Source organism: Caloenas nicobarica, chromosome 2 (genome assembly GCF_036013445.1).
Source record: "Caloenas nicobarica isolate bCalNic1 chromosome 2, bCalNic1.hap1, whole genome shotgun sequence".
Classification (NCBI taxonomy): Eukaryota; Metazoa; Chordata; class Aves; order Columbiformes; family Columbidae; genus Caloenas; species Caloenas nicobarica.
Window position 1 is genome coordinate 96,228,278 of NC_088246.1, and position 17,781 is coordinate 96,246,058.

Here is a 17,781-nt window from a genome sequence, read left to right on the forward strand (position 1 = left end):
GTCCTATTTTTGGGGAAACAGGGTGCCTACATCTCTCCATGAAACTGCACCAGTAATATATTTATAATAGGCAACACAAACTACTGCAGAACATAAAAATTAACTCAAGTTATACTTACTGTAACCTGGGAAGCATCCATGAATTGTAGGCCGAAGTAATCAGTTTCCACAAGGTCCAAATGATAGACAATTTGGTCAAACAACTCCTGTCCCTTTGCATTTTTCTGTAACAGAAAAGAAAGTGTTGTGTTTTTTTTTTTTGTGGGTGGGTGTGGGTTTGTTTGTTTGGGTGAGTTTCTTTTTAAGTTCAAATGGTGGAGAAGAGATGAATAATGGGAAAAATATCTAAATAGTTATTCTATTTATTCTAAATAATTGTATTGGCTTTTCTTTTAGTTTTCTTCAAGAAAGATATAGTGACACGTTGCTCCTGTCTGCAGCTATTCCAACAGCATCAGACTTAACCCTCAAAGAAAGACTTTCAAAGTTCACTATCATTCAAAATGTAGGAGAGAAAGGAAAGGCTTATGTCCTTAAGTGGCCTAAGTCACAGACCCAACTTTTTAAACCCCAGGAAGCCAAATTCTCCAGTAAAAGCTTGCTTGACATGCTGCCTGAAATCTGTGGGCTGTTATCACATATCAACTGCAGTCATGCAGTGCGGTACTACCATTCAAGCTGCAAAATAAATTCTGGACAGCTTGAACACTTGAAGAGCACTGTGAGGAAAATTAATGGGATTTGATAAGAATCTTTCAATGATGTTGCTAATCGCAATCATATTTACAGCCTTTGAATGGTGAAGCAAAAAAAGGAAAAAAAAAAAAACACCTCTTACGTGGCATGCCATCTGAAACACATAGGCATGGAAACAAAACTAATCCAAATCATGGGCTACAGATACTAGTAGAAAAGTTAGCTGATCTTAAAGCTAGGCTGCATTGGCCTGTGCACCCATTTGAAGGTTAAGCCAAGAATTTAGATACCAAATACTTCAGTTTCAAACACTAGAAGCAGCAATGCTTGGAGGTTACAGGTGGGCCGGAGGTAGAGGGAATAACAAACCAATTTTTCATGCAAACCCTGTTGTGTTACTTCGAGAAGGAAAGTTTTCAAGTTCCTGAGAAAAAAAAATGCCTTGCCTACACACGAGATGATCATAAATCTCAGTAAGAGACTGAAATTACAAGTGTATTTTATACAGGGAAGTACAGATCTGGAACCACCTTTGTGCCTGCTGTCCCTCATACATCCTTGAGGATTTTTTTTTTTTTTTTAAGTTCTAACACATTAAACATTGCCACTTCATCCCGAATTGTAGCAAAATTCGATTATTTCAGGTGAAGAAGAGCTAAATTGCATTCAGTTCCTTTAGTTTGGCCGTCCACATAAAAGCAGCATCAATTGTAACAGCCAGAACTCCTGTCCAGGATTCCAATATGTCTAAAATTCGTCTTCTCCAACAAGAGAGAAGATGAAGAGTTTCATCTCTACTTTTCCAAGAAGATCAAGCAAGCTTAGGTGTAAGTAGCAAGTCTTCTTTAAGTTGAGTTTTGTTGGTGTGTGTTTTGTGGGTTTTTTTCATTTGTTTCTTTTTCCTAACAAAGCAGCAGAAGCACAGAAAATGAATCTTAGCAAATTTCAAGAACAGAATGAGGAGTTCCAATAAAACAAGTTGCATAAAAACTTAAAACAAGCATGAAATTATCATCATAAGATACTGCTTTATTATTTTGGGGGGTGGGGGGAGGGCAAGAGGTGAATAACAGACTTTCTTTATCAAATTTCAACATGCTATTGAAATAAGATGAGAATACAGCAGGTTCTTAAAGCAGTACATGCTAAGAAACCACCATCTGGAGATGTACAGTAAGTGCTATAAACCAAACAAAGTTTGCTAAAAAGTATCCAGAATATATTTTCTCATAGGTAGTAAATGCAACACTTTTAAAAAGACAACACACCAAAGCACAACAGAAGCTATACTGATCCTGCTCAAATGAGGGAGGAGAAAACACTCCAAAGCAATAAAAAAAGAGATGACAAGACATCAGGAATTCATAAAACTAGGAAACAAACAAACAAACAAACTGATTTGATGCCCTATGATCACTGTATTCCTGGTTGCTTGTTTTGTGGCATTAACTCCCAGTGTGTTTATATTTGACTGCCACACACCCAATAGAAACCAGAGAGCACACTCCACCTTCTGTAGCCAAATAGTAGTTAATGTTCAACATGTGTGTTACACAGAGAACAGCTCCGCACTGCACAGCCAAACCATAAAACGCAGTATTACATACACAACGTACAGGAGATGATAACATTTAACTTGTCACTAAATGAGCTTTCCCAGCAACTCATACCATTTAGATGATAAAGCTGTTGCAGCCAACAAATCGCTGACAAAAAAAAAAAATTTCTTTGAGATGTTACACTAAAGAGGGAGATAAAGGTGACTAACCCGTTTCCTCTACTAACAGAAAAGGACAAGCTGCTCTCCTTCCTTCTGCCTCTTCACTGTCCGATAACCTAGGGAGTCAGATTGCAGGCTGCTAAATTGGTACCTGTGCATCAAATGAAATGGGTGGTATAGGCAAAATATAGGGGTTTTTCCTCTGGAATTATATATGCTCACATGCAGAAAAGTGGTCTCTTATGGAAAAAATGTTTGTATTATGAGAAACTTCCAATTTTCACGGTCTTTTCTTCCTCCCCTCCTTCTAGACAACACAGAAGGTAAGAAAAAATGCTGCTTCTGTCAAAATCTGGTACCACAAAAAGAATATGAAACTGATTTCATACAAGAAAAAAAATCAAAGTATATCCAATCAGTTGGAATTTAACTAATCACACTTTCTCTACAGACCCTCAACTTGTGCATATTTTTGGAAGATACATTTTAAAAAAATCCCTTAAACTAGGAATATTTTACAGTCCTATCTTGCTAGACAGATGGTTCGGAACTGTCAAATGTAAAAGACCTGCATAACTTCATCTCAAAAAAGGGAGTATATGGCAACAAACAATATACACATACTATTACATACAGTTACTACTTTGTTGTTAAGAAAATTACTATGTTTTGGAACAGTGATGTAAGGAAAGCTGCAAAACCTTGTTTGGTTTTTGGAGTTTTTGTGTGATTATTTTAAAAAACCCAACAATTAAACCTCCTCCAGTTTCTGCTGGAGTGTTCCTTGGAACTCAAGAGAACTTGTGTGAGCACTATGAAGCCTCCCAGGCAAAAACAGGGGGAAGGTATTTCAGGTGTCCAGCTTACAAACAAAACTACAGCTGCAACCCAAGGAAAAACTGAAGTAGCATGAGGCGGTCATTTGTGTTCTCTTTTGCCTCTTAGTCCTTGAAGAAACATAGAAGGACTGAATTGCACTTGCAGGTTGGGAAGCTCCATGATAATGAGCAACTACTGAAAGAGAAAATAAGATGTTTCTCACATCAGTCAGCCCCTGTCATTCCAGCTTCCTCCTCTCCTTGCAGTACTTCTCAAATAACCCCTAATCATATTTCCTTTGGGACCACGAATCATGGCATCAAAGAAAATTCGTACATTTAATGAGGACTTATTGATGAGTCCTCCTACATGGACTCAAATGGGCACAGGTATAAACCATCTTGTAGAGCCACAGTGACAGCTGCATGGCCCACATTTCAAATAGGCTGAATTTTTAGCTGCCAAAGACTTCCAGTCTCAGGGAATCTACGGAAATTCTTGTCAGCTAAAACCTGACAAAACAAAGATTAACTTCTCTAATTAGAAACTCTTCCAGACTTGACATGTGAATAAGCGAGAGGTGTTTAACATGCTTTTGGTGGGCATGAAGGGCAAATTCATCAGCCACCTGGCTCTGTCCAAACAGGCTGATCAGTGTTGATTTTAGCTCTTCCAGGATTGTTTGAAAGGTTCTGCCAAAGGGCAGCAAAAGCAGACACAGAAGCCAGAAAAAACCCAGTTTGGTGCAGATACGGTGCAAGAATGTCATCGATCACTCTCTGAGCACACACAGCAAAGCTGAACTCAAGTGCAGCACATAGCAACCAAGCACAGTGCATTACGTGAACCCAAGTGGAGGGGCCGAAAGCATTGAGTCATAGTAGAGAGCTCAGACTACAGCATTACAAACTATTAACAGATTTCAGAAACAGTTGAAGTTGTGCTTGGGAAAACAGCCTGTCAAATAGGCCGGAGTACATGGAATAGCCTGCAAGCTGACAAAATGATAACAAAAGAAAAGAAAAATGCGCTACTGCCAAGAAAAAGGTAAAAGACAATTAACTGGGATGTGTCCCAAACTGAATAGCAAGTAGTAGGAGAAATGAGCAGATAAGGCACATTTAGGTGCTTTTTTCTAAAGAAAGCACAGGATTATGTATTCTGCAGTACATCAAATATTTTTCCAGAGTGGGCTTCTATGATCTCATGGTCACGGATACCAGGTTTTAGCTTCTAGTAAATTAGTAAAGGAGCATTTGCAGTTATCAATCCTCTGTTCTGCAGGCCGGATACTGCTCTACTCCAATGGCATCAGCATTTCCTTTCCTTGGCAGGTCCTGGAACAGAGTAGCTCAGTATGTTCTGCTTGGTCCTCTTAAAATGGAACTGTTAATAACTCATTTTTCAAATCTACAATTAAGGCTTTATCTGCTGGCCATATTGCTTGCTAGTGAGAACTTGCTTTGCCTTTTAGCAGCCACTGGCAATGTTGTTTCCCAGCATTTCAGACATAGTACAGGTTAAAACATGCATAAAGCCATCTTGGCTTCTAATTAGCCTTGACTCCTGGTCCCCACTATCATTTGTCCTTTAACTTGCTTTCTTAACAGTCAAGGCCTCAGTTTCTCAAACACATTCATTTGTGCCAAAAGAAAGCAATATCTGCACAATTTTAAGTACAAAAAAAAAAAGCAACTCTTTCTGCTTTCTTATAAATCTGTTCACTAGGTCCTTTGGGAAGAGGGTGGGACAGACAGCACCCTCTCCACCCTCTAAGCTTGGTCACTGCGGGGTATGTGACCACAGTAAAGTCATCCTTTGGATCATGACTCTTGGAGGCACATCAGAGCTTGCTCTTAACTAAAACGTGCTGCATATGATATGGTACAGCACAATTGCTATGATATCTAACAGCTTCAGCCAAGTACACATTTGAGGCCATGGCTGGGCTTGCAAAAGCTGCACTGAAAACTGTGCTATCCAGCCCAGCAATGCTGCTACAGGTGGTGCTGTCAAAGATGGCAACATTTTTGCAAATTCCAGTTGCCATGTTGCCATCATCCAGAGATGACACTCTGCAGAGGGCAGGCTGCTCTCTGCAAACCAGCCATGACCTTGGTGCCCTTCCCACCCTCCTCCCAGGGGATCTACTAAACAGTTTAATAACAATACAGAAAGCTGCATTTTTGTGCTTGTAATTATGCAAATATTGCTTTCTGTCAATATACAATAAATTCACTGTCAAGACTAAAAGAAAAGCAAGCTATTTCTTAACACATCATACTTCCATGAGGCTGCCTAACTTGCTCAAGCTACGTGAAGTTAGGTTATTTTCTTACCAGTCGACCATTTTCCAGTTTCCAGTTCTGGCTCCAAGCTCACTTGAAAATGTGACACTAATGAAATAACCATCAAGCTTCTCACCCTGTCATGGCAGCCAGAGCACCATTGCTTCAGAGCCTGCTGCTGCATGCAAATTATGTTTAAATGTAGTACAGATCATAGAAACAAGCAGCATTCCTGAACACGCCCAGAAGAAAATGCAACTGGTGATGCATGTGAACTTTTAGCTGAAAGACAACAAAATTCATTCTATCTCCCTTGAGAAAGTAGCTAAAAACAAGAGTAAAAATCACCTTAACCTCATCCTGATGAAAAAAAAAAAAAGGCGCAAAGCAAAGCCAAACACATACATGCACCAGGAAAACCCTCGCCTTTCATCAGGAGACAAAAAAAATACCCCAAGTAGCACGTACTCATTATAACCTTGAAAGCACAAACACACTGCTCCCAGTCATTTTTTGTCAATACTTCAAACTAAAATTGCTGTTTCCTGAGCAAAAGCAGCTTATGAGCAAAGCCAAAAAAATGCAACCAACAAATCAAGCCACTGCCTTCAAATTACTCCCAAAGTCTATGAGAAAACTAGGACTCGCAAAAACAAGAACTCTCACATGTCGCATCCCATTTAGGGGATGGGGGAACTTCAAATAAAGAAACAGCACACTGCTGTTTAAGTACATTCTCTCTGCTGATAGATTGGCACATAACAGTGCAAGTAAGCTGGTTTTCTGCGACTAAGATCCAATGAGAATTTGCAGACAGATATTAAGGAAAAAAAAATCCCCAAACTGTGAGTATAGTAAACCTCATTATTGCCGCAGAGCAGCACTTCTCAAGAGCATTTAAACTCTCATATCTCCACCAATTATCGGCAAGAAGAATCAGGGTTCACCCTCTGCTAAAGCAGATGGAATTAGGAATTAATGACTGCAAAAGGACAAGTAGCACCTCTGCTCGTTTTCAGAGGACAGCAAGGATGGAAGGTAGGAAGTCTGTCGAACTGGTATACAGGAGAAGCCTGAACAAGAACAAATTAATAGATCACCATATCTTATTTGTACCAGGCACTACATACACCCAAATAGCACTGGGCTTCTAATCACATCATGATACCTTTATCATGCTAGCATGACATTGTGCAAGCCTCTTGTATCAGCCGAAGCTTTCTACCTGCTAGGAGGTCACTTGTGAACAAAAAAATATATTAAAAAAAAAATCCAAACCAAAGCAAACCCAAAGAAACAAAACCAAACAAAAACCAACACAAACAAAAACCCCAAACAACAAGAATAAACCCCAAGCCACAAAGAATTAAGGGTAGGGAAGAATAATATGCTATTTTCAAGCTCTGCAATAGGAATGAAGAAAATATTTTAAATTATTCATAAAGCACAAACTCATTGAGATGAATCAAAGATTGGAAGAGCAGCACAGCCTAATAGAAAATATACAGAAAAATACAGCAGAGAGGGAAGTACCTGACACATAGAACAATCACTAAAGAGCCCAAAAACATGCCAAGTAACCTGTTGGAAAAACATCATTTGTACAGCAACACTTAAAACATAAAACAGATTCAAGAAAGTCAGCTGAGATTTGAAGGGCAAGTACAGGGTTTCCTTTGCCAGTTCATGTATCTGTGCTCCCCATCACTTCCTTCCCCACCTCTGAAACACATTCTGCCTCTTCCTCAAGTGGGCAAGTACAACAAGTAGACTAGCTCTGAAAAGTGATCAGTAAAGCACTAACTTTATATGAAAGCAAGACAATTAAAATCAAGACAATTAAATTAAACAGTATTCCCTGAAAATAAAACAGTGTCAGAACAAATATGAGGCCTTGGTACTTATTTTAAAAACGGTCTTTAAGCTTCAATGATTGTTCGCTGCTACCCTTATCTACAGTCATGCTGAATAAAGCTATAGCTAAATGGAAAGTTAAATGTATTCATGAGGTGTTACTGTCTACATCTTATTATTTGCAGTCTCTCAGAGAAAGCAAAAGTAACTACATGTAGCGCTACACCAGAAACTGGTTTCTTGACCAACAATGTTGCTTCAGCATGCAATGAACTGGTTCGTTCTGAAGTGGTCACAGTTGTTGATGAAAAGAGACTTTGTATTTGAATATGGCATGTGTTTTGGTCCATGTGAAAACAGGTTTGAATGTTAAATATTTTCTGACACTTTGGAGTTACTGTTGCTCTTCCCATTTTCTTTAGACCACCACAATTTTGTTTCTTTGTTGTTTTGTTTTGTTTTTGGTTTCATTTGGTTTTTGGTTTTTTTTTTTTTGCACTATACACATTTTCACTGAGCTTTACAGTACAGCCCTTAAAAAACTATTTAAAGTAGCACACCTAGAGCCTCAGAAGTCCATTTTGCTGGTGAAAAAGGAGCATGAAACTATCATTTCACAAAATTTACATTATCTGGAATGGAGAATTTCACCACTCAGTTTTCTCGGGGAAGACATCAGGGCTGCCCCATACTGGACACAGCTGGCTCCAGTCATCTCCACAATGGACCCACTGACCGCTGATGGTGGTGGGAAGGAAGCAGGTACAAAAGTCAGGAGTGAAGGAGGGGATTTGAGCCCGTCTTTATCTTGACCCACAAGCTTTCTTGTTCCTGTTTTTTCCATGTTTTCTTCCCCCATCGTGCTAATGAGGGGACTGAGTGAGGGGCTGGGTGGGCGCCTGGCTGTTGGCCAAGGCTAACCCAGCCCAGTGGGGAAACCCTTATGCTGGGCCAGTTTGCGTCAGTGGTCATCTGAAGGGCATTCTGTCTTTGAAGAGCCTTTAATGTCTCCAAAAGCCACATGAAGTGCAAGCAGATACTACTGCAATGGGTGTCCTGTAAGTGCAATTACTATTGGCAACATTAATATCAGCAGTGAATTTTTTATTTTATCGGACTCGGAGGAAGGTGAGAGTTTCTGTTCACTGTCCCTATCACCTACATGAACTACTGGCAACACAGACCTCTTCCAAGAGAAAAGCACTGTCAACACTTCTAAATGGCACCCTCAGGCCACAGATAAAAACTACCCTCAGCCACAGAACGAACTCATTAAAAAAAGCCTTACTTGTAACTTTGTGTTCTAGAAGTTGGTCCAGACTCCTGTTATTTCAGATACAGACAGGTTACCCCATCCATCACATTTCTACACTCAGAGCCACAATTAAAAAAAAAAAAAAAAAAAAGAGGAGTTATTTGTATAGAAGGAACACTCTTTTTCACCCCTAGACTGCCAGCTCCCTCTCCCGATCTGCCAGAAATACTACATGCACCTGAGGTTCAAGCACACAGCTGAAGAAACACCAAGTAGCTACGATGAGAACAAAAACCTATGCTGAGACTTCTTAAACTATGTGATTCTACTCAAGATATAATTTACAGTTCTGCATCCCCACAGGAAGAGGTAGAAGCTGATAAAGCTCAGCTGTGAGTGTTGAAGTGGCAGCCACCTCTAAGGAAAAACAGCATCAAACACGTAACGATGTTAAGTTTCTCTTGCATTATTTGCCCATTGCCCTCCTGCACAAATAATGGTGAGGTATAGGTGTCATTTTGTTGGAGAGCTACAGAAGTTTCTAGGTTACGACTTTAAATTGCATTTGAGAAATAACACATAACACCGGCATAAGCTAAGCTGACCTAAAAGAAGAACAAGGAGAAAGAGGCAAATGCTACTAGAGGAGAATCCCAGGAGAATTCAGCAGAGACTCTCTGCTTTCTTATGCTAATGGAAGTACCAACGTTTCAAAAAACATCTTTGCTTTCTCGTATGTCTGCATTTCAATGCTCCATGAGTAGAAATGGTTTTAAATAGATGCAATTGTACAAACAGAATTTTCCACACGAACAGAAGCCTTCCACATAAATTTTGCATGTATGTGTGCCTGACTCAACTCTTCCCAATTTTTTTAACTTGTTTATAATAGGACACATATGACTGTCTAAAATAAAACAGTTTACTGTAAGGGTCTACTGGCAATGTTCCTCTGGCATAGACGCATCTCAGACCAGCAGTAATGCCCAGTCAGACATACATGCAATATGAAGCAGAAGTACTTTATACCAAGGAAGCCTGCAGGGTCCCTGCTGTCCCCACCAGCCAAGCCACAGGTTTTGTTTCCACCTCTAACCCCAAAGGCTTGTCAGTGCAGCTGCACAGCTCTATGCCCACTAAAGAAGTGCCCACAGGGGGAGGTTACATCAGTGTAACACCACTACTGATTTAAACTAACAGCACTTTCAAATCCCCTCCCCACACAAACATTCACTTATGGACCACACTGCACAGCCTGGGACGGGGCCTGTTGTGCCAAAAGCTGTTTCTGGAACGCTGGGTGATGGAGCAAGGAGGAGGCCACAAAGCCATGTGGTGGCTGGGAGCCAAGACCTGGAAGGGCTGCTCTAAGAACAGACATCTTACACAACGCCTTATAGATCACTGCTTTTAGTGTACAGAACAGGACTTGTAAAGGCAAAAAGGTACAGATTCCTTTAGAAATATCACATCACATATGCTGCAGGAATTTACTTTTATTTATGTCCAGATAAAACTAGAAGTTCCTTAAACCCACTCTTATGGCATAAATATCACATGCTGTTTACGTTCACATAATTCACATTCAATTGTTTCCTTGTGCATATATTCAACTTAAATAATACATACTATTTGTGGAAGTTTTCATAGCAGAAGATTAATCCCACATGCATGCTAATGTTAGCATTAATCAGCTATTCCCTTATCTGGCACCAAGTCTTATAAAGTGGTAAACCTTCCATATAAATCCTATTCATTATTGATCACCCTGACAGCTACAGCCACTAAACAAAGTTCAAAGATGTAAAACTTGGAAGCGGTGACCACAAAGGGAGTTTAGAATTTGAGGACAAAGCTCTAAAGTGGTCCTTCCTCAGAAGCTCTAGGGATTTAAAATCCAAAGAAAAACTTGTAGAAGTTACCTATTTATTCAGACAGCCAACAGACTTCAGCACACTTCACTCTTTGCTCTTTCATGCACTAACTCACAAGCCTTTCCAAAGAATCAACTCCAATTATTTGCTTTTCTCTGAAGAGAATTAGAAATCCAGAAATTCAGAAAAGTCAGTAAAACCTCTTAAGCGGCAGGTTTATAATCAGCAGTTTAAAGAACAGAGAAAGACCAGGGAAGTTTGCCACTAAAAATATTTTACTTAGTGGGCAGCCAGGAAGACATAATTCTTTTTAAACACAAACATAATTAGCCAAGTATATGCAATTAAGGAAGATCACTACAAATTACATTTCTTTCTGGGAAGACAGAAGATGCAATAGGAACAGGCATGTGTTTTTTATTAAAAAAACCTCACTAGTATATTTTTTTAAAAAGTTAGAATGAACAACAGTTCAATCTTATAGAAATCACTGCTCAGATAATACCACTGCTCAGTGAAAAAAAACCAAAAAAACCAAAAACCAACCTAATGCCAGACCTAGGTTTCTTATATTGAAAAGAAGTCTGGCAATCTAATCTCCTCACTGCTGCAAAGGAATTTTATGAGACAAGATAATTTGTCAGCATGCTAGAGAATTTAACATCTTGGTCTGTTATAAATATTTGGATCTCAAGTAGAAATGGATGCCTTATAGCACTGAAGTAGGCACGGCAGCCCAACATTCTGTTTATTTCCATTCTGAAGAATGAGCAAGCAATTATGTGTCTGTTTTGTTTTGGTTTTTAATTAAAGAAAAAACACATTTATGTTAGAAGTTCTGACCACCAACATGAGGAGAAGAGCGAGCAGGGTATAGCTAAAATTGATTTATTATATTTTATGCCAACCTACAGGTCATCCAATCAAGTTAAGAGGCTGAGAAGATAAAACCAGAGTGATTATTAACAAAACCTCTGACCACATAGTTAGTATGCAGAAAAGCACAGTATTGATCAGAATTCAGAAAACCGACATTTTCAAAAAAGATGGACAGAAAACAGGAATCACAAATCTGCAGAAGTGTCAGACTTTTCTCCTGTCAGTTTCCCTGCAAGTTGCAATTTTTGCTGCCTGCTTGGAGGGAATATCATATGCCAGCACTTCCTTTGGATGTATTTTGAAAGATTGCCTCCAGAATTTTTTAGGCAAAAATACAAATGAAAACACATGATCAAAGGTATATGCTACATGTACATACATTCCAGAGAATTGTTGCAAGGCTATCCTGCATATGGTTTGATTTGAAAGCCCATCTGCAGCAGCCTGTAGTTTTTAGTAATTTACAGGAAGATTTGAGTTTTATCTTTCACTTTGAGGTTTGGCTACCCTTCCTGTCTCCATGCCATTAAACAGATTCTGGCCATTTACATGTCAAGGGAACTAAAACAGAATCCAAAGAACTATAGTGGAAATTAAACCTAAGTAGGAAAATAAAATAAAATAAAATAAAATTATCAGCTTTTCAGCTTGCTTATTTTACCTTTGTATTAACAACACCTTAATAGGAAAACTTCACTGTTGCCACAGTGATTAACAGAGATTCAGCAGCACTTAAGCTGGTGATGCTCCCAGTTTACTGTAAGGAGTAAATGAGGCATTCCTTGTGGCTGGTTCTTTCCACCTGGACTCAACAGAAGTTTTGTTATGCTTGACACCTTTTGCAAAAAACTTTGCTCAGAGTCTGGACCTCAAGACAGAGGAGATCAAACACTCTGAATTGGCCAGTCACACATGGCTGAACTGCTACCATCTTAGGTGTTTAAAACGGCAACATGGTCTCTTAGGCTTTTTTTTTTTAAATTTGGGGAAACAAATGGCAAGAAATGCATCAATTCCTCACAGTATCAATATATCAGACCCTGCTAGCATGGCCAAGTCCATATCCAAAAGCCACTGTAACATGAAGCCACTTCGCAGCATAGATTTTATTTGGAGGGATAATGAACTGCAATCACTCTGTGGTGGTCCCAGCAAAGGCTGCCCCACCAGTTCTTTGCAGCTGTGAAGACGGACTCTGTGCAGGTACTAACAAAAACTGTTAGTAAAGCCCAAAACTAGTAAGGAGATCTTTGTCTCAGAAGAATTTTATTTCACAACGAAAGCGAACACAGGAGCAAAGAACTCCCACAAACCCACAATACTTCAACTAAATATTCAATCAATATTCAATTAAACCTAAACTACCAGCATTAATATGAAGTGTTTTGACTATTTGAATAGTCACTAAGTCACCAGAGGATCAGATTTTGCTGCCCTGCTTCCTTAGTCTATCACTAACAGAAACAATGTTTCTCATTTCCAGACTTGGGCAACAGTGTCAAGAACAAACTCTGGTTCTTCTCTTGAAGCAAAGTTACATAAGTCAAACTCTGACCACAGTGACAATTTTGCTGCCTAATGGCTTTTAAATGACATGAACGATTCAGCTCACTTCAAAGTCACACCCATGTAGCCAACAGAGCTTTTAACTGCAACCAAATACAACCCTGTACCAATGACACAGGAAAGACAAGTGTCAACTCAGTTGCTCAGCTGTGTTGATTCAGGAAAAACACACGGCATGTGATGAATTTTATTCAAGCTGTGAAACAAAGCACATATGACTGTTGATATAGCCAGAGTGTCTGTAGATTAAGAAAGACTCAGTTTTTCATCTCACTGTATAGAAAATACCATATGTTGGGGGGAAAACAAGCAATTCAGATCAAGAGATTGATAAACTGAATGCTCAATCACTCACCAATCATGTACACTGAAGATCTTAAATTATGCCCTCTTTTCAAATCTTGGATGAAAGTCCAGCAAAAGTTGGTTATCTTGACTGCTGGGTTTTCAACATGGTCTCCTACAACATCCTTTCATCCAAGCTGGAACATTATAGTCTAGATAGGTGGATTACTGTGGGTGACTGTATCACTGGGCTCAAAGGGTAGTGATTAATGGTTTGTACACTAACTGGAGACCACCTGTAAAGGGAATTCCTCAGGCATCTATCTCGGAACCTATTTTGTTTCATACCTTCATCTACCACATGGAGGAAGAGATGGAACACATCTTCACTGACTTTTTGGAAGACACCAAGGTGGGGTGTGCAGGTGACTTGTGTGAAGGCAGTACACAAGGATAATGACAAACCAGAGATCAGGAAAGGGCTGCGATGGTGTTATGAGGTTGGATCCTATGCCATATCGGATCAAGGCAAGTACAGGAAGATCACTACTGTGATGGGCAAAACACATTCAACTGGGGGAAGATTAATTTAAATCATTGCCAATTAATAACAATAGAATAGTGAGAAATAAAAACAGAAGTAAAAACACCTCTCCTCCTGTGTGTGTGTGTCCCTGACACTTCTTCCCAGGCTCAGCTTCACTCCTGACTCTTCTACCTCCTTTCCCAGCAAGTGGTACTGGAGAACAGGGGTCACGGTCAGCCCCTAACACTTTGTCTTGGTTGCTCCTTCCTCCTCATGCTGTTCTCTTTCTCCAGGCTGGAGTCCACCCCACAGGATACAGTCCCCTTCATGGACTTGTCCAATGTGGGTCCTTCTCATGGTCTGTAGTTCCTCAGGAACAGTGCCAGCGTGAGAGCCTTCCACAGGTCACAATCTTTGAGGAACAGACTGCTCCACTGTGGGCCCCCCACAGGCCACAGGTCCTGCCAGGACCCTGCTCCAGTGGGGGCTTCCCACAGGGTCATGGCCTCCTTTGGGCATCCACCTGCTCCAGCGTGGGGTTCCCCATGGGCTGCAGGTGGATCTCTGCTCCACCGTGGACCTCCATGGGCTGCAGAGGGACAGCCGGCCTCACCACGGGCTGTAGGGGAATCTCTCCTCCAGCACCTGGAGCACCTCCTGCCCTCCTTCTGTACTGACCTGGGTGTCTGCAGGGCTGTTTCTTTCACATTTTTCTCACTCCTCTCTCACAGCTGCTGTGCAGAATTTTTTACCCTTTCTTAAATATTTTATCACAGAGGTGCTACCAACATTGCTGATGGGCTCAGCTTTAGTCAGTGGCAGCTCTGTCTTGGCATCTGACATGGGGGCAGCTTCTGGCATCTCCTCACAGAAGCCATCCCTGCAGCTCCCCTGCTACGAAAACCTTGCCATGTAAAACCAATACAGATGCCTAACCTCCCTTGCAGACTCCACAGTCTTGACCTAATACATCATGTACAGATTACTAGGCCTTCAGTATGAGATTCAAAATAGGCAGTGTTCCGGGGGAGGGTGGAGAGGAAGAAATCACCTCAGTCACTTACTGTCCCAGCTCAAGACAAGGTTATCTTACATCTGTCATATTCATCATCACTGAAAGGCAATACTCTCTTCTCACAATACAGAGCACTGAACTCATGTCCTCAATGAGTGATAAAAACTCTTTCCCTCTCTGAGAAACAGGATGGCTCCTTTGTCTGTCTGTCATCCTCCCTCCCCCATCCCCAACACTCAGAGGAGGAAATTACTCTGCTCTGTTATTCAATAACTGAGGGTATTCAATTAAAAGACAAGGTTTTTTTTAATATCATATATTTACTGACGCGATCAACTCACCAAAGTTACAGGTTATTCTAACGTGAGAGTACTCTTTCCTTCCTCCTCAGAGATTCCACACCAAGTGAAGTGCCAAGACTCCATGGGGCACAGAGTCAGTGAGGAGCACACTCATGCCTGCAAGCAACACCAAACACTTCCCAGCCCCATTTTCACAACATCCAGGGGCTGCAAAGTCTCATGTAGTTGAAATTGTCCTTCCCCAGCCTGAGTTATTCTCTCATTTCCCATGAATTCATTTTCCCCAGTGAATCATGAAAGCACAAAATTTACAAATGACAATATGACAAATATTTAACACTTTAAAAACATTTTTAGAGCTTTACATTACTTTAAATGTAAACGTAGGTTTAGACTTATTACCTCCTAACCCATGTGAGTCATAAACTCTCCCACTTTCCCCCACTCCCTAATTTAAGATTCCTGACAGTGAATAGACACCAGATTGACAGTTTGTTGGTAACAAGCCTTTCCTGACTGTGTGTAACTCATACTGAATTAATGCATTTTGTTTACAATGCAGCATTTAGAAACAAAGCATTTTCTCATGTTATGTCCCAGTTGTCTTCTAGCTTTCATCACTGTTAAAGCTGCTAGTTGCTTTGAATTTTCATGATAAACCATAAATTAGGGTGAGTATCAAGCTGTAGGAACCTGCTGAAGTAGAAAGATAACGGTAGACATCAAACTTTAACTTACACATTTCAGTTATTCTCCAAAACATCTGTTTAGTGGAGTGCATGAAAATTGGAAGCCTAACTAAAAAAAGCAAGCATTTTTTTTAAAAATACATTGGTTTAATACATCTGGTTCCCATGACACACAAGATCAAATTACAATTTTCAGAAAGGTGCATGTCTAACCAATTTGTTGTAATACACACAGTCAATGCCTAAAACATTATCTTCCTGAGAGCTGCCAGTTGTCTTCAGGACCCTGGAAGGGATACACAGATGAAGGAATGAGTTACAGCTTGTTTACCTTTTGGATACTGGCATCCCTCTGTAAGATAACTGACATTCCACTTCCCTCATGGAAAGGTTATTCTACAATTCTATTCTATTCTGGAGTAACTTCTGCACCTGAGAAAGAGGAAGTTCTCAGGAATTTGAGCACCCATGTCAGAACAGGAGGTCTGCGAAGTTACTACAGTAGAACCTGTCTGCTAGAACTACCATGGTTAAGTTCCTTATGCTATTAAGCCTTAGTACTAAAAACTAGGTTAAACACACATCATTTTCCACCACATAAAGAGACTGACTCACCAAAGATTAAAAAGGGTTCAAAGGGCATACCAAAGAAACTGCTCAAAATAAAGAAATCCCTAAGAAAAATAATCTACTGACAGTCTTGAATCTATCTTACCAAGATGAGTAAGAACTGAGTGTACTATATAGACTACTCAGTGGTGTTTTTCACTAGTGATGTTTACATCATACTTAGAGATAAGAATTTACACAAATTGCAAACATCTTCCTCACTTGGGAAGATACCAGCAGGTATGCTGCCCTATTTACAAAGCTCATAAGGAAAGGAGAACTGCCTTATTGGCATGTCAGAACAAGCTAGCACACATGTAACACTATGTAATGGAACAGATATGACATACCATAGTTTCATCATGCACTAAAATCACTTTTTTTTTTTCAACATCTGTAGGTGGCATCTGTATTTTTTGTACCGTGTAGTAGCTCACCTATCGATCCCATTCTTTTTCTAGCATCTTGTTAAACTGATCAAATCTTACTTAGTTGTTTTCAGACAAAGTAAGTGCTAGTAGAACCAAATAATCTTTTGTTCATGTAGTGTTATGATATTAATACAAAAGGAGTATTTTTGTCCATATTAAAAATCATAGTCACATCAGCTGCCTGGCAAATAAAACATGCAATACCAGGAGTATACATCTAACATCTCATATGGTATTGATCCAGAAACTAAAAGAATCAGAAATCACTGCTGTGAAGTAGAGGAGAAAGACTTTAACTGGAGTAAATGAAGGCTGCAACTATGTGAAGCATCTAGGAGTCAAGAGGAGACAGCAGTAAAACAGAGAAGAAGGGGACAAAAACCACAGAAGTAGGTGTAAGTTTTGTCGTATACAAGGTAAAACTGAGGAATGCAACTTGGGGAAGACACAATGTGGAGAAAGACAGGAAACCAGCTGGCCATCTTCTACTAGCCTGGGACTCACAGGGACTGCTAATATTAATACAACAAATGCCTTTTTTTCTATTAGATGGCATACACATTTTACCAAGTTCTACAAGATCTGTTTAAGGTCATGAATTTATCTTGTTGCCATGGCTTAATGGTGCCTGGTGGAGCACCGCTAACATGATCCAGATGCTCATACTACAGGCCTTGCACAGCTGTAAGACTTGAGACGAGACAATCTATGTAACTTTTGCCTAAACATGGTTATTGTAAGTTTAAGTATCTTCTTAAGAAGAACTTTAATTACAAACCCAAATGTAAAAGACAAATCTGGAGGCCTCAGAGGGGAGAAGTAGGTGGCATTAGAAAAATAAAGCAGACAAGATATTTATGGACAAATTTATGAAAATTGATAAGAATTTTTGAAAACTAACAAAATTCATGCATGTGTAAGTAATTGTACTGGAGAACAGATTGCAAGACAAGAATCAAGGTAGAGGAGGGAA

General features: G+C 39.9%; 1 protein-coding gene across 1 annotated transcript in view; it reads right to left on the bottom strand.

The window, feature by feature from the left end:
• The window catches only part of EPB41L4B (erythrocyte membrane protein band 4.1 like 4B), a 94,616-nt gene that overhangs the window by 39,002 nt on the left and 37,833 nt on the right, over nucleotides 1–17,781 (bottom strand). The window contains exon 2 of the mRNA XM_065628150.1: nucleotides 120–224. Within this exon, the coding sequence (XP_065484222.1) occupies nucleotides 120–224 (105 nt within the window). The remainder of the gene's footprint in view (nucleotides 1–119; nucleotides 225–17,781) is intronic.